Source organism: Amblyraja radiata, chromosome 22, assembly GCF_010909765.2.
Source record: "Amblyraja radiata isolate CabotCenter1 chromosome 22, sAmbRad1.1.pri, whole genome shotgun sequence".
Taxonomy (NCBI): domain Eukaryota; kingdom Metazoa; phylum Chordata; class Chondrichthyes; order Rajiformes; family Rajidae; genus Amblyraja; species Amblyraja radiata.
This window is the reverse complement of record NC_045977.1, coordinates 25,791,297-25,813,115: the sequence shown is the minus strand read 5'-3', so window position 1 is coordinate 25,813,115 and position 21,819 is coordinate 25,791,297. Positions and strand designations below refer to the sequence as shown.

At 40.5% G+C, this 21,819-nt stretch overlaps 1 protein-coding gene across 2 annotated transcripts in view; it reads right to left on the bottom strand.

Annotated features, from left to right (window-relative positions):
* mad1l1 (mitotic arrest deficient 1 like 1) overlaps positions 1–19,174 on the bottom strand; it is a 649,913-nt gene extending 630,739 nt beyond the window's left edge. The window contains exons 1-6 of one of the 2 annotated variants that reach the window (XM_033040804.1): positions 19,041–19,174; positions 6,302–6,469; positions 4,685–4,825; positions 3,999–4,178; positions 1,693–1,817; positions 744–825 (exon numbers count right to left, since the gene is read on the bottom strand). In XM_033040804.1, the coding sequence (XP_032896695.1) occupies positions 744–825; positions 1,693–1,817; positions 3,999–4,178; positions 4,685–4,825; positions 6,302–6,448 (675 nt within the window). In that variant the 5' untranslated portion in view covers positions 6,449–6,469; positions 19,041–19,174. Of the gene's footprint in view, positions 1–743; positions 826–1,692; positions 1,818–3,998; positions 4,179–4,684; positions 4,826–6,301; positions 6,470–18,875 lie in introns of both variants that reach the window. The other variant, XM_033040805.1, reaches the window with a different exon arrangement.
* Between the last annotated feature and the right edge of the window lie 2,645 nt (positions 19,175–21,819).

The window sequence follows — 21,819 nt, the reverse complement described above, 5'->3', positions numbered from 1 at the left end:
ACTATGACTGCAGAGACCCAAAACCAATTATCAAATACTTCTTAAACATAGGTGGAATCATGGTCTGAAGAAGGGTCTCAACCCAAAACGTCACCCATTCTTTCTCTCCAGTGATGCTGCCTGTCCCGCTGAGTTACACCAGCAAGAGCCTGAAAAGTCACCCATTCCTTCTCGACAGAGATGCTGCCTGTCCCTCTGAGTTACTCCAGCATTTTGTGTCTACCATGGTTACATCAAGGTACATAGGAGGGGTCTGAGCAGGAGAGTGGATGAGATAGATCAGCTATGGATTTTACTGTAGAACCAGATTCTAATTTTTACCTTATTTTCTAATAAATTAAGAAGATTTATGCCTTAATATTAAAATGTGTGAATGATTATTGCATCTAAGTGTTTTCTTGCTTGTATTTTAATGTTAAATTTCTAACTTATTTTCAGCATTAGTCAGTAGATGACAAATTTTGGACAATTTCCCTTCCACCAATCATGGCGCTGAGCCCAACTGGCCAGGAACCCAGATGGGTAAAAATTAATGATAACTGAAACACTGCGCATTTGGCTAATGTGTTAGGCAAGTCCATTTTAATTGCAATAATCCCATCTGAAACCTCCACAAAGTCTAGAACTCCTCTGTCATATCATATTTCTGGAAACTCAGTTGATGGCCAGTCCTCATCGTTTTTAATGAAGCATACAAACTGTTTATTTCTCAGAGTAGACAATCTGGAACGAGCATGGTTCACCTTCAATCTCTGTTCATTGCCAGCATTGGCCACTTGACCTGCGTCCAGTTCTTGAATATTGTGCACAGCATCTTGCCACTTCCTGTTTATGGAACCAAAACAAGAATTAGCCTTCTTGAAAATATACTGAGAAGAGAAAAATTGGGAGGAATCACAGCAGCAATCTCTAAGGATTAAAGAATGTCCCATGAAACCATTTCCTTTCCTTATCAACTTCCAGAATTTTTCTAATTAAGGCTATAAACATTTCCCACTTTGCAGTGTCAACAGAGGAATAAAGAAAATATTAATCCATCAACCATCTAGCCAAGCCTGGGGCAGCACAGTGGCGCAGCGGTAGAATTTCTGCCTTAACAGGGACCCGGGTTTGATCGTGACTACGAGTACTGTCTGTACGGAGTTTGTACATTCCCACTATAACAGCATGGGTTTCATCGGGTGTTCCGGTTTCCTCCCACACTCCAAAGATGTATAGGTTTGTAGGTTAATTGGCTTCTGTAAAGGGTAAATTGGTCCTAGTGTGTAGGATATTGTTAGTGCATGGGGGGGGGGTGGTCGCAGCCAACTCGGTGGGTCAAAGGGCTTGTTTCCACACTGTCTCACTGAAATCTAAAATACTAAAAGTCTAAAGCAAGACCTCAAGTCACTCTCCTTACACGCCGCTTGGTGCAACTAGCCACAACATTCCTTAAGTGAGGAGCTATCGTGGCAAAAATATGAATGGGCATTTTATTTAATTGATTTATACTGTCAAATAGCATGGGGGAGGGGGGGGAGAGAAAGAGTTCTTAATGAGAGATTAAAAATTAATATAGTTACAAAGAAACAGTTATGATTACCTTCTATTTACATTAAGAAGTTTTTTTTTAAATGGCAGAAGGGGATGAAAGTAACCACGACAATGTAGTTCCCAAATGATTTCAATGATTCCCAAATTGTTTTGACCTACTTGCACTGTATTTCTACTTGCTCAAGCAGCTCCTGGCGCTCTGTGGTCAATGTCGCCAGCTGCATCTCCTGGGTCATATGTTTCAGTTGTTGCTCTGATATCTTGGCCTTCAAAGTTTCAATTGTCTGCATTACAATATAAAGAAAGCAATATCATAAGAAACATAATTTATTTTCAAAACTTAATTTGCAAGATTATACTCCCAATATTGTCTATTTCTTTAACCACGTCAATATTGTACCTTTGCAAGAGGCTCAATTCTGAACCGTAATTTCAACCACTACACAAGTTCCATCAAATGATTGATAAAATGATTAACAGTTGCTGAAATTCAAAAGCAATCAGAAATAAACAAACTAATTTGTCAGCATTGTTTGAAAAGGACACAAAGCATACACATTAGCAAACAAGCCAGTGCACTTGACAGCAGGAATTCCCGCAGAGAAAATCCCATTGTGGGAAATAGAAATAAGGGTGGCAACTTAATTAATGAAAACACAATTTAAATAATTTCTGTAGGAAGATATTAAACAGTATGAACCCAATTGGGTACAGACTTGATTCCTTAATCTATGCCTAATTAACATTTTGTAGTTTAGAGTTTATAAAAGAGATAAGGGAGATAAAAAGGAAATGGTTATTGCTCCATAAATCAACTGCTGTTCACTGACACAGATAGGAAATACATTTGAAATCATGACGAAAAATAAAGCTTGGTGTGTCATCTTGTCCCCGTAAAGTAACACAAAAAACCTTCGCTCAGACATGAAGAACGACCTCTACCAGGAGCAAATCGACTTCCCAATAACAACAATAACACCAGTCCCAAGCACAAAACTATATGCTCAGTATTCTAACTCTGTTCAAATATCTAACTTCAGAAAAAGCAATTGTCATGACGTGCCAGTATTATTGCATTACATATGGAGGCACATGTCAAAATTGCATGATTATAGCTTAGTTTTTAGTTTTGAGATACAGCGTGGAAACAGAACACTATCCTACACACACTAGGCGACAAATTAGGGACAAGCCAATTAACCTACAAACCTGTACGTCTTTGGAGTGTGGGAGGAGACCAAACATGTAGGAGAAAACTCATGCAGGTCACAGGGAGAATGTACAAACTCGTAAAGACAACACCCATAGTCAGGATCGAACCTGGGTCTTTGGCGCTGTAAGGCAGTAACTACAGCTTTGCCGGTTGAGCTAATTAAGTTTACATTCTTAATTAAAACATTATAAGTACCGGTTAAAATAAAAACTCATACAGAATTTAATTTGGTATTGGAAATTTCAAGAATTGAATATTTACAGATGAATTGACTGATGCATCAATGCAGAGAAAATGTTGTTAATTGTACATTCCCTTCCTGTAAGAAGAGTTCTCACATGTTTCTTGTATTACACTCCTTCAGGATTTCTACCATGAGAGATCCTCACAATGAATATGAAGATGCTGGTTTAAACCGAAGATAGACACAAAAAGCTGGAGTAACTCAGCGGGTCCGACAGCATCATTGTAGAAAAGGAATAGGTGATCTTTCGAGTTGAGACCCTTCCACAGTCAATTCCGAATCCTCACTGCAAATTGATGTCCTCTGGTTCTTGATTCGCCTACTCTGGATAAAAGACTCTGTGCATCTACCCTATCTATTCCCCTCAAGGGTAGGAAGGAACTGCAGATGCCAAAGATAGAAACAAAATGGAGTAACTCAGCGGGCCAAGCAGCATCTCTGGATAAAGGAAACGCAACTCATTCCTTCTATCCAGTGACAATGCCTGTTCCCCTGGGTTACTTCAGCATTTTGTGTCTATTCCCCTCATAATGTTATTATACACCTCTATAAGATCACACCTCATCCTCCTGGACTCCAAGTAATAGTCCTAGCCTGTCCAACTCTCCATATAGCTCAGGCCTTCAAGTCCTGACAACATCCTCGTAAATCTTCTCTGCAGTCTTTCCAGCTTAACAATACCATTCCTATACCAGGGTGAGAAAAACTGAATAAAATACTCCAAATGTGGCCTCACCAATGTCTTGTACAATTGTATCATAACATCCCAACCCTGACTGATGTGCTGAAAGCCTTCTTGCTCACCCCATCAACCTGCAATGCCACTTTGGAGATATTAATCCATGGCTCCTACCTACTATTAACAGATACATGTTAGCAGAGAAAGTGAGAAGTAAAATGACCATGTTTTAAATAGATATATTCCAATTGGGAATCTGAATAAACAAATTAAGTTTTATGCAGTCTAAAAGATAGTCATGTTCCATCTTTGTTGCAAAATCAGTTTACCAGATTGGCTTCAGCAAGTTTATCTTCCCTTTCTTGTAACTTCTTATTCTGGACCACAAGATCCTCTTTCAATGATTTTTTCACATTAATCTGATCCTTCAGCTTTGCCTCAGCCTCTGCTTCCTTTTCCTGCAGTTGTTTAATTTGGGTAACCAGCTCCTGGTTTCGATCTGCCACCCGCTGCATTGGGAGAGGAAAAGATATCAAAGAAATAAATCACAACAAATCAGTCACGGAAAATATTAAGTCACAATATGAAGATTTACAATAGCTCAAAATTGATTGAATTCATACCATGTCATGCAAACAATTACATTTTAGATTATTAGTTTAGAGATGCAGCATGGAAGCAGGCCCTTCGCTCCACGCCTACCATTCATCACCCATTCACACTAGTTCTATGCTATCCCACTTTTCCCTCCACTCCCTACATATTAGGGTAATTTTATAGAGCCAATTAGTATACAAACTCGCATATCTTTGAGACTGGGGATAAACCGAAGTCACAGGGGGAACGTGTAAACATTCTCCATATTATATTAATAATAGAGAAAGTAAATTCAAATCTCACAAATCCTGGAACTAATGATACCAAAGAGCGACTATAGAAGGGTAGCACAGAACTATATGAAGTACAAAGAATGTTTTAAACCAGAAAGGTTTACACTGCAGCAGCCCATACAAACCTCATAGTTCCAGGAGCTGGTCTGTGCTGCCTTCTCCAGCTCAATTCTGGCTCGCTTATGATTAACTTCCATCTTCTGCTTTTCCCGTTCCACATCTAGAAAGCGAGAGTGGGAACGAATATATTCAGCCTGCTCCTCAGCCTGGAAAAAGTGATTTTCAACTTTAGTTATTTTGGAATTGAGGGCTAGGCAGATTGGGAGAAGAAGCTATTAAGAGCACAGTATCAGCACATACTACTCAGCTAAGACATTAAATTTAAATAAATGAAGCTATGTAAATATCCATGGCACAATATATTTTGATTAGGTATATTTAAATGTGATGTTTTTAATGGTATAAATATTCTTTAGTTTGGGAGAATGTATGATTAATGTGTAAATAAGTAATATTTATATAATTAAGTGTGCATCTCATGAAATACTAACCATGCTGACAGCCTATTTTATCCTGAACTTCTGAGAACTCAGAAACATCATTCTTTATAATGGACACTAAAATCTTACCAACCACCGAAGTCAAGCTAACCAGTCTATAGTTTCCATTCTTCTGCTTTGCTCCCTTCTTGAACGGCAGGGTAATATTTGCAATTTTCCAATAGTCTGGAACCAACCCGACTCTAGTGATTCTTGAAAGATCACTGCTAATGCCTTCACAATCTCAAAGACCACCTCCTTCAGAACCCTGGGGTGCAGTCCATCCAGTCCAGGTGACTTATCCACCTTCGGACCTTTTAGTTTCCCAAGCACCTTCTCCTTAGTAATAGCCACTTCACTAACTTCAACACCCTGACTCTCTTGAGTTTCAGGCACATTGCTGGTGTCTACTGTGAAGAACAAAAAAGTTATTCAATTCCTCTGCCATTTCTTTATTCCCCATTATCACTTCACTCACATCATTTTACAATGGTCTAACATACTTGCCTCTTTCTTACTTTTTCTATATCTGAAGAAACTCTTTTATATTATTGGTTAGCTTATCGTCATTTTTCATAGTTACCTTCTGCTGTTTTTTAAAAGCTTCACAATCCTCCAGCTTCCCACTAATCTTTGCAATGTTATATGCCTTCTCTTTTAGTTTTATGCTATCTTTGACGTTCTTTGTTAGCCACGGTCACCTCATTCTCCCCCTAGAATCTTTCTTTCTCTTTGGAATGAAAAAATCCAGCATCTTCCAAATTATTCCCAGAAATTTCTGCCATTGCTCTTCCACCGTCAATCCTGTTGGAGTCCCTTTCCAGTCAACTTTGGCCAGGTCCTTCCTCATGCCTCTGTAGTCCCCTTTGCTCTACTTTTTCTCTACTTTTCTCCACTTCCGACTCCATTACACCCAATTCAATTTCTTCCCCTCAAAGAATCATTGCACATATATTACCTAATCAGTTTCAAAAACTTTCATCTGCTAGTAAACAAAGATTGACCATTGGTATTTCTGGAGGTTTGCAGCATCCAGTGGATTAAATTACTGGATAAGCACTATTGAAGCCACAATACAATATGAAATGTGAGCTTGGAACTGGGAAGCAAAAACATTTATTTAAAGAGAGAAAATTAAAATATGATGTAATATTTACCATAATCAGTAACACAGTGACACTGCAAGATCAACAATGTACTGACCTCTATTCTCTGCTGGTACTGCAACTGCAACCGCTGCGAAGTAGAGCTCTGTTCATTTGTGCTGGGCACAGCTGAACTTAATGACAAAAAGTTGTTGAAGGAACGCAAAGTGGAGACGACAGTAGTATTCTCTCCTAGATCATCCATTCTGACTTTGCCCAGCGACAACTAAACCACACAAAAAAACTAAATTCAGCAAAAAAATATCTTTTTTTAATTTAAAGCATTTAAAAAAAAGTTTTTTCTTCCACTGTACGTTTCCCTAACCTTGCTAAAAACACAAATAAAAAAAAAAATTGCTGCAAAACCTCACAGATCAGAAGGCATCTGTAGAAAGAAACAGTTAAATTTCGCATCTATGACTTTTAATCACAGCTGACAGAATGAGAAACAATTTAGTTCAGAGGGCAGAGGTGGAGAACGACACTGGGTAGAACAAAGGAAATTTATCTTATCGGGCAAAATAGGCGTGAAAAAATATATACTGCTAAACAATTGCTTTGGGGTTAGAGGCACTAGAGTTGTAAAGCTCAGAAACAAAACTTTTCAGTCCACCACAGCCATTCTGACCATGATTCCTATCTTCAGAAATCCAATCTGACTGCATTGGGTCCGCATAATTTTACTCCTTTCCTGTCCAAGTACCCGTCCAAATATCATTTAAACATTGTAATTGTGCCTTTGCAGCTTTAAATGTCATTTAAACATTGTAATCACTCCCTCTACAGCTTTCCATATCAACACCTCCCCTAGTGTTTCCACAAATCTTTTTTAATTTCTTCCCTCTCATCATATCTTTCTCAGCTGGTAGAGCCGCTGCCTCGCTTCAATCCTGACCTCGGGTGCTGTCTTTGTAGTTTGCGCATTCTCCCTGTCACCGCATGGGTTTCCTTCAGGTGCAACGATTTCCACAAGTTTGTACGTTAATTGGCCTCTGTAAATTGCCCCTAATGAGTGTGGGGTGGGAAAGTCAGATACTATAAAATAGCAATGTTACAAAATTTTGAGATTTTAAAAATCAAATCTGTAATTTATCCCATCAGATAAAGCATAAAAATAAGTTTAATTTGACACCTAATTCACTTTCATATCTCAAGTATTTAAAAAGTTATGGCCATTTTCATACTCGGAAATGAGCATCTTGTTCCCTATTGATTTTCTATGGACATAACAAAAAAGCTGTGATCGTGAACAGTCAAAAGCCCATAACTGTCTTAAAAATTAAGAGAACTGAATGAAATTTTCAGTTATCATAGATTGAAGCATTCTGAAACAAACATAAAATAATCTTACTTGGATGACCTGAAATTAAAGCATATAATTAGTTAGTTACCTAATTGTAGCTAATTTCAGACTTCAATTACTAGATCTAAACATCTATCCATTTCTTAATAAATGATTAACATTTTTAAATAGCCTAAATGTCCAAATAATATTCACAAATAATTCACAATAAAACATGATTTTTAAATCTCATTTACATTAATTTATAGACCAAATGGAAGGAATTCAGTGTTCAATTGCTGTAAATAAATGCCCATTTAAATCAGCTTTCCAGTGGGTCCCTGTGGAACGCGCTGGTTTAGAACGTTCACATTGCGGTAGATTTGTGCCCCAAATGCCCAGACAAATACTGCGGGATATAATGGGCCCAAATTGAGCTACTCGCAATATTAAACTTTGTATAAAGGGATCTTTAGAAGCCCTTTTTAATGTAAAAATATACAGTCTAACTTCAATTATTTGCTTTATGAGACCTTGCGGTTGCTGGCGGTCGCGGGTTTAGAGATGGATTTTTAAACTACTATAACTATTATACGAGGCCTTTAAAACTAATAATAGCTTTTGCGACGGGGTCTTCCAGCGATTTTTCGTTAATAATTAACTAGGCTGAACATCTGCGATTTGAACAGCCTAGAGAAAATCGCGTTTTAAACCCGCCCCCTCTAAACGGCGCCAAAATCGCGCACACCACAGCGGCAGATTTTCAACGACGCTTCAGGTAGGCTTTGCAACATACCTATATAAAACAAGTGTGAACGGGTGATTGATGGTCAGCGTGGGCCAAAGGATCTGTTTCCATGCTGTATCTCTAAACTAAACGATAAACCTACTCCCTCTAGTTTTAGGCTTACCCACCATTGAAAAAAGACTTTACTATCTATCCTATATCTGATTCTCAATTTAATAAACCTCCATAGGATTGCTCCATAGCCTGCATTCTGGTGAGAAGAAAACCAGCCTATCTAAGAAGTGTCTCGACCAGAAACATCACCCATTCCTTCTATCCAGAGATGCTGCCTGTCCCGCTGAGTTACTCCAGCATTTTGTGTCTATCTTCGGTGTAAACCAGCATCTGCAGTTCGTTCCTACACACGACCTAATCTCTCTTTATGTAAAACCCTTCATTCTGAGTAATGTCCTGTACATCTCTTCTGCACTCTTTCTAATGCTACCATATCCTGTAGTGTGACAATCACAATTGTACACTACACAACATCTGAGCAACGTTTTGTGCAGCTATAACATGATATTCCAACTCGTACTCAATGCCTCGACCCATGAAGATAAACTTGCTGAATGCCTTCTTCACAACCCGGTTCTATATATACTCCATCAATTGTTTTGTCAGCAAATTTACTGATCAGTCCACCTACATTCCCATCCAAGTCATGTATAAATATGGCAAATAATAATGGCCTCAGCACATGGCCATGACCACTAATATTTTGGACCAACCTAACATGTGTGATTTTGTCAAAGCCTTGCCAGAGTCAAGTAAACCATGTCTATCACCTTTCCTTTCCTTCAATTTTCTTAGCCTTTCCAAATGAATGTAAACTGTGTCCGTAAGAATTTATTCCAATAATTTCCCTTCTAATTATACAAGGCTCACCTGCCCGTAGTTTCTTGGCTTATCCCTACTACTTTTTTCCCAATAAGGGGACAATATTAGCTATCTTCCAGTCTTCTGGTATTTCGCCTGCAGCTAACAAAGATACAAAAATCGATGTAATCACCTCTGCATCCTCGTCCCTTTCCTCCCATGGCATACTGGGAAAGATCCCAACAAGCCCTAGGGATTTATCCAACTTAATATGAGCTGATATATTCAACATTTCCTCCTTTCTGGCACAGAATATCAACTCTCTCCCCCATCTCTCCATCTTCCACATTCTTCTCCTAGGATTTATTTATGATCATATCCATATCCCAAGACACCACACATAGATTTCCCCTTTGGTCAATGATGGGTCCTACTCTTTCCATTGCTAGCCTCTTGCTTACAATAAACGTAAAAGATTTAGAAATTCTCCTTAATCCAGCTTATCAAAGCCATTTCATGTTCTCCTTTTGCCCTTTTAATTTCCTTCTTAAGTCTCCTCTTACATCCCCTATAAACCTCAAAGTATTCAAATGATACTAAATGTTTATGCCTGACATTACTTCCATCTTATTTCAGACCTAATCTTCAATTTCCTTTGTTAATCCGACATTACCTAATGCTACCAGATTTGCTTTTGCCTTTACATGACATGCTGACTGGGCTTATACTATTTTACTTTTCAATGCATCTTTTTTTTTTTTTTTCATTACCTGCTTTTAGAGCAGGGGTTCCCAACCGTTTTCGTCCCGTTTACCCCTGGCAACTTTAATAGCACATTACAATGTTATTTCACTTATTTATGAACAGCTAATGATGAACAGATACCAGAGCCAAACCCTCAGTCAATGAGAAAAAATAAGTACAAATCCAGAATCAACAAATTTACCCCCTGGGTAGGTGAAATTTACCCCCTGGGAGTAAATTTACCGCAGGTTGAGAACCCTTGTTTTAGAGGGATAAAACAGTAGCTGTGGGAAGGTTGGAGAATCTGCCTTCTTTCCAAAAGTCACTGATGTACCCTACCTTATCCCTTTTTAAACACAGAAACAATTGTACAAACCCCAACAATTTAAGGACGATTTAATGCATCATGAAAACAACTGAATTTTACTGCTTCCTTAAACATTCAAGTGCAATGAATGTCTAAGAAAACATAGCAAACAACTTGCATACAGCAAGATTTCCCACAGATGATGTGACAATGACAAAATATCTATTTTAGTTATGTTAGTTGAGGGACAAATATTGCTGAGATGCCATGAGTGGAAATTTAACATCTTATCCAACAACCAACATCAACATTTCCATGTAATCAAGGATATACCTCCCTAAATTTCAAGGCCTCCTCCCCAAGTAGAAATGATACTTAAGGGAATCCTACGAGGCTATACAAATATAATTGAAGATTGATTGACTGATTGAAAGATACAGCATGCAAACAGGCCAATTGGCCCACCGAAACCAAACCAACCATCGATCACCCATTCATACGAGTTCTGTGTTATCCCACTTTCATCTCCACACTACACACGGGGGGCAATTTACAGAGGCCAATTAACGTACAAACCCAACATCTTTGGGATGTGGGAGGAAACTAGAGCACTTGGAGGAAAACCCACATAGTTACAGGAAGAACATGGAAACTCCCCACAGACGGCACCCAAGGTCAGGAACAAACCCAGGTGTCTGGCAGCAGCTCTACCAGCTGCATCACTTTCTGCAGCTCCCTTTATCCAAAAAACTCTCTTTTTTAATTAATTGATTCATTTCCACAGCAAGCTATTCACCTCAGAGCACTATTGATAATTTGATTACCTCTTCCTGTTCTAAAAGTATTAAAACAATAATTGACATGCTAAATGTAAATACATTTAAACAACCTACCTGTGAGCACTTAGATTTAAAAGGATTTGGTAGCAGTGAAAGAACCTAATATTGCCCAGGGTCTCCAAAGGAAGAATAAACTAGAATGGCCCTCTCAGTTAATAAGGGTAAGTTCATGATTAACAAAAGGATATGAACAATGCTCTGAAGTGTGATACAGTGAGAGATACAAATCTAAAAAGAACAGTTGAAAAAATAGAAGGGGAAACATTAGCATTCATGACAGGATAGAGGAGTTGGTTGCACATGGAGAAATGGGTAGGATCTGATAATCATCTCAGAGATATAGCTACAAACTACCAAGATAGGAAATAAATACTCAGGGAATCTGACATTTTAAGACAGGTGAGGGGGAAAAGGTGAGTGAGAAATAGATCTATTGCTACATCATAAAACAGTATGATGGTGAAGAACAAATCCAGCTCAGAAGCTGGATTTGTGTTCCAAGTGTTCTAAACTTAAAACAAAAGCAATTATGTAAGAAGACAAAGTCAGCTAAACTGAAAATGGAAAATAGATTAAAGGATAAGACTATTGATCATCAGTGGCAGACAGTTAAGAAGATATTTCATAAATCTCAGCAGAGATATGTTTTAATAAAAAAGATCTACAAGATAGATGTAACATTAATGGCTACCTAAGGAAGTTAAGGAGAGAGTAAAATTGAAAAGACATGCAATGTATCAAAGATTAAGGGATTGGGAATATTTTAGAAACCAGCAAAGAGTGACTAAAAATTATAAGGAACGAGAAAATACAATGTGAAAGTGAAATATCAAATAATGTGAAAAGAGATTAGGAGAACGACTGATATATAATGGTAAATAGAGAAATTGCAACTTTTCAACATAATTATAGATTGATGTTCACGATAGAAGATATTGAGGATTGTTAAAACACAAATGTAACATCACTGTTCAAGAAAGGAAGTGGAGATGAACTATAGACCAGTCAGCATTGATGTGACATTGAGAAAATGCTGGGACGCATCGTTAAGGAGGTAACAGCAGGAGATTTTTAAAAATCCTAAAAATCCTAAAACAATCAAGCAGTCAATGTAGTTTTATAAAAGAAGAACCATATTGAACAAATTTGTAGGAGTTCTTTGAAAATAACAAACAGGATGGATGAAGGGGATGCACTGTATATCTTTAGAAGCCTTCAATAAGGTGCCACATACAATTTTGCTACAGAGGAATATGTCTCAATGGGAGTAATTCTGAATTCTAAAACATTTTGATTTTCAACCAGTACTGAATACAGCAAAGGGTGAGCAATCAGACAACTTAGTTATCCGTAGCCAAACCTGTACATTGTAGTTACAACACTGGCAGCTTTCCACCTTGACCTACACTCAACTCCATGTAGAAAACTGCCTAGCTACAGTGCCCTCCATAATGTTTGGGACAAAGACCCATCATTTATTTATTTGCCTTTGTACTCCACAATTTGAGATTAGTAATAGGAAAGAAAGAAAAAAAAATCACATGTGGTTAAAGTGCACATTGTCAGATTGTAATAAAGTCCATTTTTATATATTTTGGTTTCACCATGTAGTAATTACAGCAGTGTTTATACATAGTTCTCCCATTTCAGGGCACCATAATGTTTGGGACATAGCAGTGTCATGTTTAGTATTTTGTTGCATATCCTTTGCATGTAATGGCTGCTTGAAGTCTGTGATTCATGGACATCACCATTTGCTGGGTGTCTTCTCTGGCAATGCTCTGCCAGCCCTATATCGTAGCCATCTTTAGCTTATGCTTGTTTTGGGAGCTAGTCCCCTTCAGTTTTCTCTTCAGCTTATAAAAGGCATCCTCAATTGGGTTCAGATCGGGTGATTGACTTGGCCACTCAAGAATTGACCATTTTTTAGCTTTGAAAAACTCCTTTGTTGCTTTAGCAGTATGTTTGGGATCATTGGTAGACAAAAGTGCTGGAGAAACTCAGCAGGTGCAGCAGCATTTATGGAGCGAAGGAAATAGGCAACGTTTCAGGCCGAAACCCTTCTTCAGACTGATGTAGGGTGGGGGGGGGGGGGGAGAGAAGAAAGGAGAAAGGAAGAGGAGGAGCCCGAGGGTAGAGGGAGAGCTGAGAAGGAGAGGAGACAGCAAGGGCTACCGGAAATTGGAGATGTCAATATTTATGCCGCTAGGGTGCAAAAATTGGTATCATTGTCTTGCTGTAGAATGAACCATCAGCCAATGAGTTTTGAGGCATGTGTTTGAACTGGAGCAGATAGGATGTGTCTATACACTTCAGAATTAATTATGCTACTACCATCAGCAGTTGTATCATCAATGAAGATAGTGAGCCGGTACATTCAGCAGCCATACATGCCCAGGCCATAACACCCCCACCACCGTGTTTCACAGATGAGGTGGTATGCTTTGGATCTTGGGCAGTTCCTTCTCTCCTTCAAATTTTTGCTCTTGCCATCACTCTCATCTGTCCACAACCTTTTTCCAGAACTGTGGTTGCTCTTTTAAGTACTTCTTGGCAAACAAACCTGGTCATCCTATTTTTTTGGCTAACCAGTGGTTTGCATCTTGCCTCTGTATTTCTGTTCAGGAAGTCTTCTGCGGACGGTGGTCATCGATATATACACACCTGACTCCTGAAGAGTGTTTCTGATCTATCGGACAGGTGTTTGTGAATTGTTCTTTATTATAGAGAGAATTCTTCTATCATCAGCTGTCGAGGTCTTCCTTGGCCTGCCATTGCCTTTGCAATTAGTAAGCTCACCAGTGCTTCTCTTTCTTCTTAATGATGTTCCAAACAGTTAATTTGGTTAACCCCTAGGTTTGGCTGATGTCTCTAACAGTTTTATTCTTGTTTCTCAGTCATAATTGCTTCTTTGACTTTCATTGGCACAACTTTGGTCCTCATGTTGATAAACAGCAATAAAAGTTTCCAATGGTGATGGAAAGACTGGAGGAAAGACTAAGTGCTGAGAGCTCTCTTATACCTGCATTAAGGAGGCATTTAAACACACCTGAGCAATTACAAACACCTGTGAAGCCATGTGTCCCAAACATTATGGTGCCTGAAATGGGGAGGACTATGTATAAACACAGCTGTAATTTCTACATGGTGAAACCAAATTTATAAAAATTCCCTTTAATAAAATCTGACAATGTGCACTTTAACCACATGTGATTTTTTTCTATTACAAATCTTAAATTGTGGAGTACAGAGGCAAATAAATAAATGATGGGTCTTTGTCCCAAACATTATGGAGGGCACTGTATATGCTATTAACTAAAAAGATAAATCCAAACCAGCCAATTACTACCTGAATCACCCTGAATGAATGAATAAATGAATGAATGAAACTTTATATCATTCATTCATTCTTCGTGCGCTTAATCATCAATAAACTGATGGGAAGTGTTGTTCTATACTGTCCCCAATTAATACTCAGGGAAATAGTATCCACAGTAAATCACACACATCGACTTCGGAGCTAGGCACAAAGTGCTGGAGTAACTCAGCATGTCAGGCAGCCTCCCTGGGGAACATGGATATGTGACGTTACTTGTTCTCCAGGGATGATGCCTGACCTGCTGAGTTACCCCAGCACTTTGCGTCCTTTTGTATTAACCCGCATCTGCAGTTCTTTGTTTTTTTGTATTGTATTGTATTTTAATGACCACACAGCCAGGCTAGTGGAATTTGTTATCAGTACAGCGCGGTACAGGTTCCAACATTTCATCAAACATTAAACTTGTGACATAGATATACATACAAACAGACACATTTCATAATACATAAGGGCCATGCTTATTCGTATTTCCTCACCGTAGAGTTTAAAAAGTTAATTGCAGCGGGATTGAAACTGTTTTTGAAGCGGTTTATTTTGGAGGCAATTGACCTGTAACGCCTCCCAGAGGGCATTAGCTGAAAGGCATAGTGTGCATGGTGAGTGGGGTCAGAGATGATCTTGCAGGCTTTGTGAAGTGTCCGTTTGTGGTAAAGTGATTCAAGGGATGGTAGGGGTAAGCCAATAATTTTGGATGCTCTGTTTATGATGCGCTGTAATTTCTTCCGGGAGAGTGAGTCGAGACTGCCGAACCAGACTGTGATGGATGAAGTGAGGATGCTTTCGATGATGGCTGTATAGAAGCGGAGCATGAGATGAGACCTTACTCTGAACTTCCTTAGCTGTCGGAGATGGAAAAGTCTTTGCTGGGCTTTTCCACAGATGTGGTCTGCGTTTGTCCTCCATTTGAGGTTGTTGCTGATGTGGGTTCCAAGGAGTTTGAAAGTGTCAGTGATGAAGATGGATTCACCTTTAATGAGCACAGGAGTTTTGGGGGATGGCTGGCGTCTTAGGTCGATGATGAGTTCTTTTGTTTTTGATGAGTTGAGTAAGAGATCATGGTCTGTGCACCAGGTCACTGCTTGGTTGACCTGTGCACGGTATTCAGTTTCTTGGTTGTTGGTGATGAATCCTATGATGGTTGAGTCGTCCGCGTACTTGACAAGTTGAGCTGTGGTGGGATGTGAGCTGGTTTGTGTAAAGGGAGAAAAGCCAGGGTGAGAGAACACAGCCTTGGGGTGTGCCTGTACTGAGGAACAGAGGGGAGGATGTATTATTGTTGATCCTCACCCTCTGTTTCATGTTCCAGAGAAAGCTGTGAATCCAGTAACAGATGCATGGGTCAATGTTCATGTCCAGTAATTTATTGAACAGTATGGCCGAGTTTATTGTATTGAATGCCGAGCTGAAATCCATGAACAGGATGCGGGCATATGTGTTTGCGGACTCCAGGTGGTTCAGAATGTGATGAGTTGCTAAGTTGACGGTGTCCTCAACTGACCTGTTGGCTCTGTATGCAAATTGGTATGGGTCCATGAGTGGGGTGGTGACAGTTTTCAGGTGATTGAGTATGATGCGCTCAAATGATTTCATGACTGCCGATGTCAAGGCAATGGGTCTGTAGTCATTGAGGCTGGAGATGGTCTTGGTCTTGGGAACCAGGATGATAATAGATTATTTGAAGCAGTTGGGTACTGAGCTTTGACAGAGGGAGGTGTTGAAGATGTTGGTAAAAACCCCAGCCAGTTCCGCAGCGTAGTGGTGGAGAACGGAGGGGCTGATGTTATCTGGGCCGGGGGCTTTATTCCTCTTAAGTCCCCTGAAGGTGCTCCTCACCTCCTCCTCATAGATGGTGAAAGGGAGGGGAGGGAGGGGGTCGGGGGAGATGGTGGTGGAGCCAGTGCCTGCTCAAACCTCCCATAGAAAAAGTTGAGTGTATCAGGAAGCTGATTGTCGCTGTCAGGTGTGGGGGTGGGTTTCTTTTTGTAGTTCGTCATGTTTTGGAGTTTTTTTCCAGATGAAACGTGTGTCACTAGTAGTGATTTGTTCTTCTAGTTTAGTGGCATAGTTGGATTTGGCTCTTCTTATAGCAGATCTCAGTTTGTATTTGGCAGCCATATATTGTTCTTTGTATATACGCCACATTTATAATCAGAGTTAGCACAACTCATCTAACAAGTTGCGCTAACTCTTTCGATCATCAAACTCACACGAGGCAAGAAGAGGAATAGTGCATATGTCCACGCTACCTTGGAAAAGCAACCAATATCATCAAGGAACACTCACTCCCCAATCATTCTCTCCTCTCCAGTCAAGTAGAAGATATAAAAGCTTGAAAGTTTATACCAGCTTCTTCACTGCTATTATCAGATTCTTGTATAGACCTCTCATTCATCCCAAAACTTCCAATCTACTACATGGCAGATCTTGCATTTTTCTTTCATCTGCACTTCCTCTGTAGCTGTAACTTTATAAATAAAATTATTTTTTGCCTTACCTATTATACTAATATACCAAAGGCAAGCAGCAACTCTGGCATTATCTCGCCATGCCATGGACCCAGATCACCTCCTCCATCAGGCTATCAGCAGAGAGCCGAGGCCACCCCGACTGAAGTCACGTCACCCCTTTGCTCCACATGGAAAACAACTGCTAGAATCCATCCAGCCAACTGACAAAAGCACACTGGATAGCCACCAAGTGGTCACAGGAGTGGAAGGCAACCTCATCCCCATTACACAGCTACATCTCTTCACCAGATAAAATCTGTCCAGGGTCTGACCTCCCAAGAGGAGCATGGGTGAACCTCAATGGACTTCGTACTGGAGTTGGGCGTTTCAATGTGGAGATGTGGACTCCGCCAGAGCCCAGCCTGTGAATGCAGAGCAAAACAACAGACAGCCAACCATGTCATCTCTGGGTGCCCACTCTCCCACGCAGCAAATGGAGCTCAGGGCCTGGCAGACATTGACACAGAGACAACAACCTGGCTGCTCAATACCCGGCTTGAGATCTAACTATTCCTTTGGTTTATGGTTCATTCGCAAGAAGACAACCTATTATACTAATGCATGGTATGATCTGCCAGTATAGTATGCAAAATAAAAATGTTTACTGTATCTTGGTACACAAGGTAATAATAAACCAATTCCAAAGATATCAGTTTTTCTTTAGGTTATGGAACAGAAAATTCACCAAAGTTCCTCTTAAGCAACCCCTGCCACACCTTTGTGAGCTTAAGCATTGGTTACAAAGTGGGAATCTAAAACCAGGGTCACAGGAGTCAGCCATTCAGCACAGAGATGAGATGAAATCTCTTCATCCAGACTTTAACAAGTCTTTGGAATTCTCTACTCTGGAGCACAATGGGGGTTCAATCACTGGATATGTTCATAGCAGAGTTAAACAAATTTTTAGATCTCAAAGGTACTTGGTTACTGCAGGAATGTGGTACTGCAGTAAATCAGTCAGGAAGGGGAGAGACAGGTAAAATAAGTCATTCAGCCTTCTCCTACTTCTATAGATAACTCTGCTTATAACATGATAGTTGTATTCTTAAGAAACAATGTTATAGAAAATCACTTTATAAAAACAAAAAATGTTGCTTTACAAAAAAAAAAAAAAAAGTGACTCAGCGGGTCAGGCATCATCTCTGGAGGACATGGGTAGGCGGCATTTCCATGTCCTCCAGAGCTGCTGCCTGACCCGCAGAGTTACTCCAGCACTGTGGTTGTTTTGTATCCCGCCATCTGTAATTAATTGTGGCCACATTATAAAGACAACTTTGTCAATGGGTGAAAGGGCATTAGAAGCTAAAGAGTTTCTCAGTCACAAAAAGTTATTTTTCCCCACAGGATTTTCAAAAATAAAGGTGTTTTTAAAAACTATAAGTTTATTTTGGTATATTTCACTTGCAACAACAAAAGGCTGTATATTACATCGTTTAATAGAATATTGTTGCACAAGTGTCAATAGAAATTATTACTTAGCAATTTAAATGAACACCTGATGTTAAAACAGCTGCTGTGTTTTTGAGATAATGGTGTTTGATTACTGTGGAGAGGTTAGATGGAAACGTTCTTCATTTTGTCGATTTCAGTTTCCTATCGAAATTTGCAGAAGATACTAGTTCGAACATCACCCAGCAGATGGCAGACACTGGCTCAACTCCTCCACAGCCAGCCCTGCAAAACGCAGAGGAGTGCAATCACCACCACCTTGTCCGGAATGGGGAGGGGGAGCACTTGTGCCACACCAGCCCACACCACCCCTAGGAAGCTGCTTAGCCCCACCTGTTCTGCCACACACCTGTCAAAGGGCAGTTCCCAACCCTCTGCTCCAACACCCAGCCTCCGAGTATGGATGTTGTGTCTCATCTCATTTCATTTCCAACTGAGGAAGTGGCTGCTCAACACCATCCGAGGAGCAGCTCGGCACCAAACACCCTTCCTCCTCGAGGGGTAGTTATGCCCCCAACTTACCCTCCTCTCGAGGGGCGGTTATGCCCCAACCCACCATTCTCGTGGGGCAGCACTGCCCCTATCTCAGCCCCCACTGGGCTCTGGTGTTAAGTACGAGCATCTGACCGGGTTGGTGCCGAGACGGGCACCTCGCGCACGATTTAAAAGGACCACGGTGGAATGTACCTCTCACTAACGTCTTTCCTATCTCTCTCTCTCTTTATCCGTCCGCGTCCGCGTCCGCCGCCGCCGCCACGCTCCTGCCCGCTGACCCCGTGACCGCGCTCGGATCTCCCTCCTTTGCTCCTAACCGGCGTCCGCGTCTCGCGAGATCTCCCAGCGAGAGCTCAGCCAACCTCCTCCTCCCGCGCGCGCCCGGTGAAGGTGCCCGCGACCACACTTACCAAAATATGTGGGTAGGTTTGTGCGTAGGAAAGGTTAAACTTCCCTTTAAATGCTATTTTCTCTGACTGGTAACAGCAAGTAATCCTTTCTTAATCCCAAGTATGTATATTTTTTTTATTTAATTAATTAAATTAATTTAATTTTAAAAAATTTAATTTCATGTCTGAAAAGCTGCCATTTAGCCTTACATTTCTGCTTTCGCTGCCTCAAAAAGGCTGGAAGTATCATCACACGATCCTGGCCACACACTCATCTCCCTGCTGCCTTCAGATAAAAAGTACAGATGCCTGAAGACTGCAACAACCTGGTTCAGGAATAACTGCTACCCCACAGCCATCAGGCTATTAAACCTGGCTCGGACAAAACTTTGATTATTAATAACCAATCATCTGTTATTTGCACTTTATCATTTTATTCATTCATGTGTGTATATATTTATATTATAGTATATGGACACATTGATCTTTTTTTGTAGTAAATGCCTACTATGTTCTGTGTGCTGAAGCAAAGCAAGAATTTCATTGTCCTATCAGGGACACATGACAATAGTGGGCTTGTGAGTTTATTACTTTCGCTCAGGGTAAGTTAGTCACTCAGTTTATGAAAGGAAGGTTTCAGAGGAACCCTTCCTAGGTATAAAATGTATAGTAAAACGCAGGCAGGTTAGTGAATGAGAGTAACTTGACAATGACCGTGTTGAATTCGTGGATTTTTGAAAATAGTATAAATTATTAGGCAGGAGTTTAGGATAGTAAATTGGGAGCAGTTATTATTGGGTAAGTCAAGTGCTCTTAGGACATGAAGGAGTTGTTTAAAGGCCAACTGATCAGAGTTCAGGACCAACATGTTCCAGTTAGGCTGTGGGCCGGGCATCGAAAATGTGTTGAGAATTTAACTTTCGTGACCCATGTCTCGGAACTACATTAAATTTTGCACAGATTTAGATAAAATATAATTGAAAAGGAAGTCATAACTCGTCAGTGCCAAAAGTTGCACATAAATTAATTAAACGAATTAGAAAATGAGATCGAAAAAGTAAGCGCCCTCTAGTGTCCAATGCCCATATTACACCATGGCGAGCCTAATTCCGTGCTGTGGTCTATTTAAACCATATATTATTAAACTATATATATATGACTTGTGAATATGACTGTAATCATATATAATTATATTATTAAATATAATATAATGAATATAATTGTGAGTGTTTTTTGAATGAGACTGCCGCAGAGGTCCGGCTCCTGAACCAGCCTAATTAATGGATGAGGGCAGTTCCTGTGGGTTCCCCTGTTTACTGAACCCCACTGACTGCCAGTGGGCAGAGTGGGGGTCACGGCCATGGGACTGGGGCAGTGCCAGGCTGGTGGAAGGCTAAGGCATCTTCCACTGACAGGAAAATGCCTAACCTTAACGCACCCCCCCCTTCCAGAGCTACCCATGGCTGGAGCTGGAGCCGTTTTGGGACCGGCTGTGTGGCCCCGCAGTGCATCCACCTCAGCCAGCATGCCCTTCTGGATCATTGTGGTGATGATGGTGGGGAGCAGCACTACTCTGCACGCTGCCCAGGCCGCCTTCAGCAGCCCCATAGCGCCGGCTCCGTCAGTCCGCCCGCTCGTTCACTGCAACACCGGCTGTCCGACAGCCCGACCGACCACTCGCAGCACCCACCGGCTGCCCGACCACTCTCAGCACCCACCGGCCACCCAGCTCAACTGACCACTACTCTCAGCATCCACCGGCGGCCCGACAGCCCGACCAATCCTCCACAGCATCCATCAGCCTACCGACAGCCCGACCGACAGACTGATCGACTGAGTGACTGACCGACCGACTGACCGATCCTAACCCTAGCTCTACATTTGTTATTTATCATTTTTATTTAACAGTTCACATCATAACTTTATAAAGATAAATCAATGATCAGCCATGATCATATTGAATGGCGGTGCAGGCTCGAAGGGCCGAATGGCCTACTCCTGCACCTAATTTCTATGTTTCTATGTAATAGAAAAACAAAATTATCAGCAAGGTTAGCATTACCTTTATTCCTTGGAAACCCTGATAGAACTTTATAAAATTATGAGAGGCATAGATTGGGCCGACATTTGCATCTTGGGAAAAAGGTTCTGATTGTCAGCCCAATCTATGCCTCTCATAATTTTATAAAGTTCTATCAGGTCTCCATTCAACTTCCGATGCTCCAGACAAAACAATCCAAGTTTGTCCAACATCTCCTTACAGCTAATAACCACAAACCAGGCAGCATTCCAGTAAACCCCTCTACAAAGCCTCCATATTCTTCCTGTAATGGGGCAACCAGAATTGCACACAATGTTCCAAATGCAGCTGAATAAAAGTTTTATAAAGCTAATTTTTATATTCAATGCCCTGAACAATGGAAGCAAACATTTCATACGTCTTCTTTACCACACGTATCTACTTGTGTTGCCATTTTCAGGAAGCTAAGGAGGTCTTGGAACCCAATATCCTTCTGTATATCAATGCTTTAAGGAGTTTTGTGATTAACTGTTAAAACATGGAACTGCAGATTCTGGTTTAC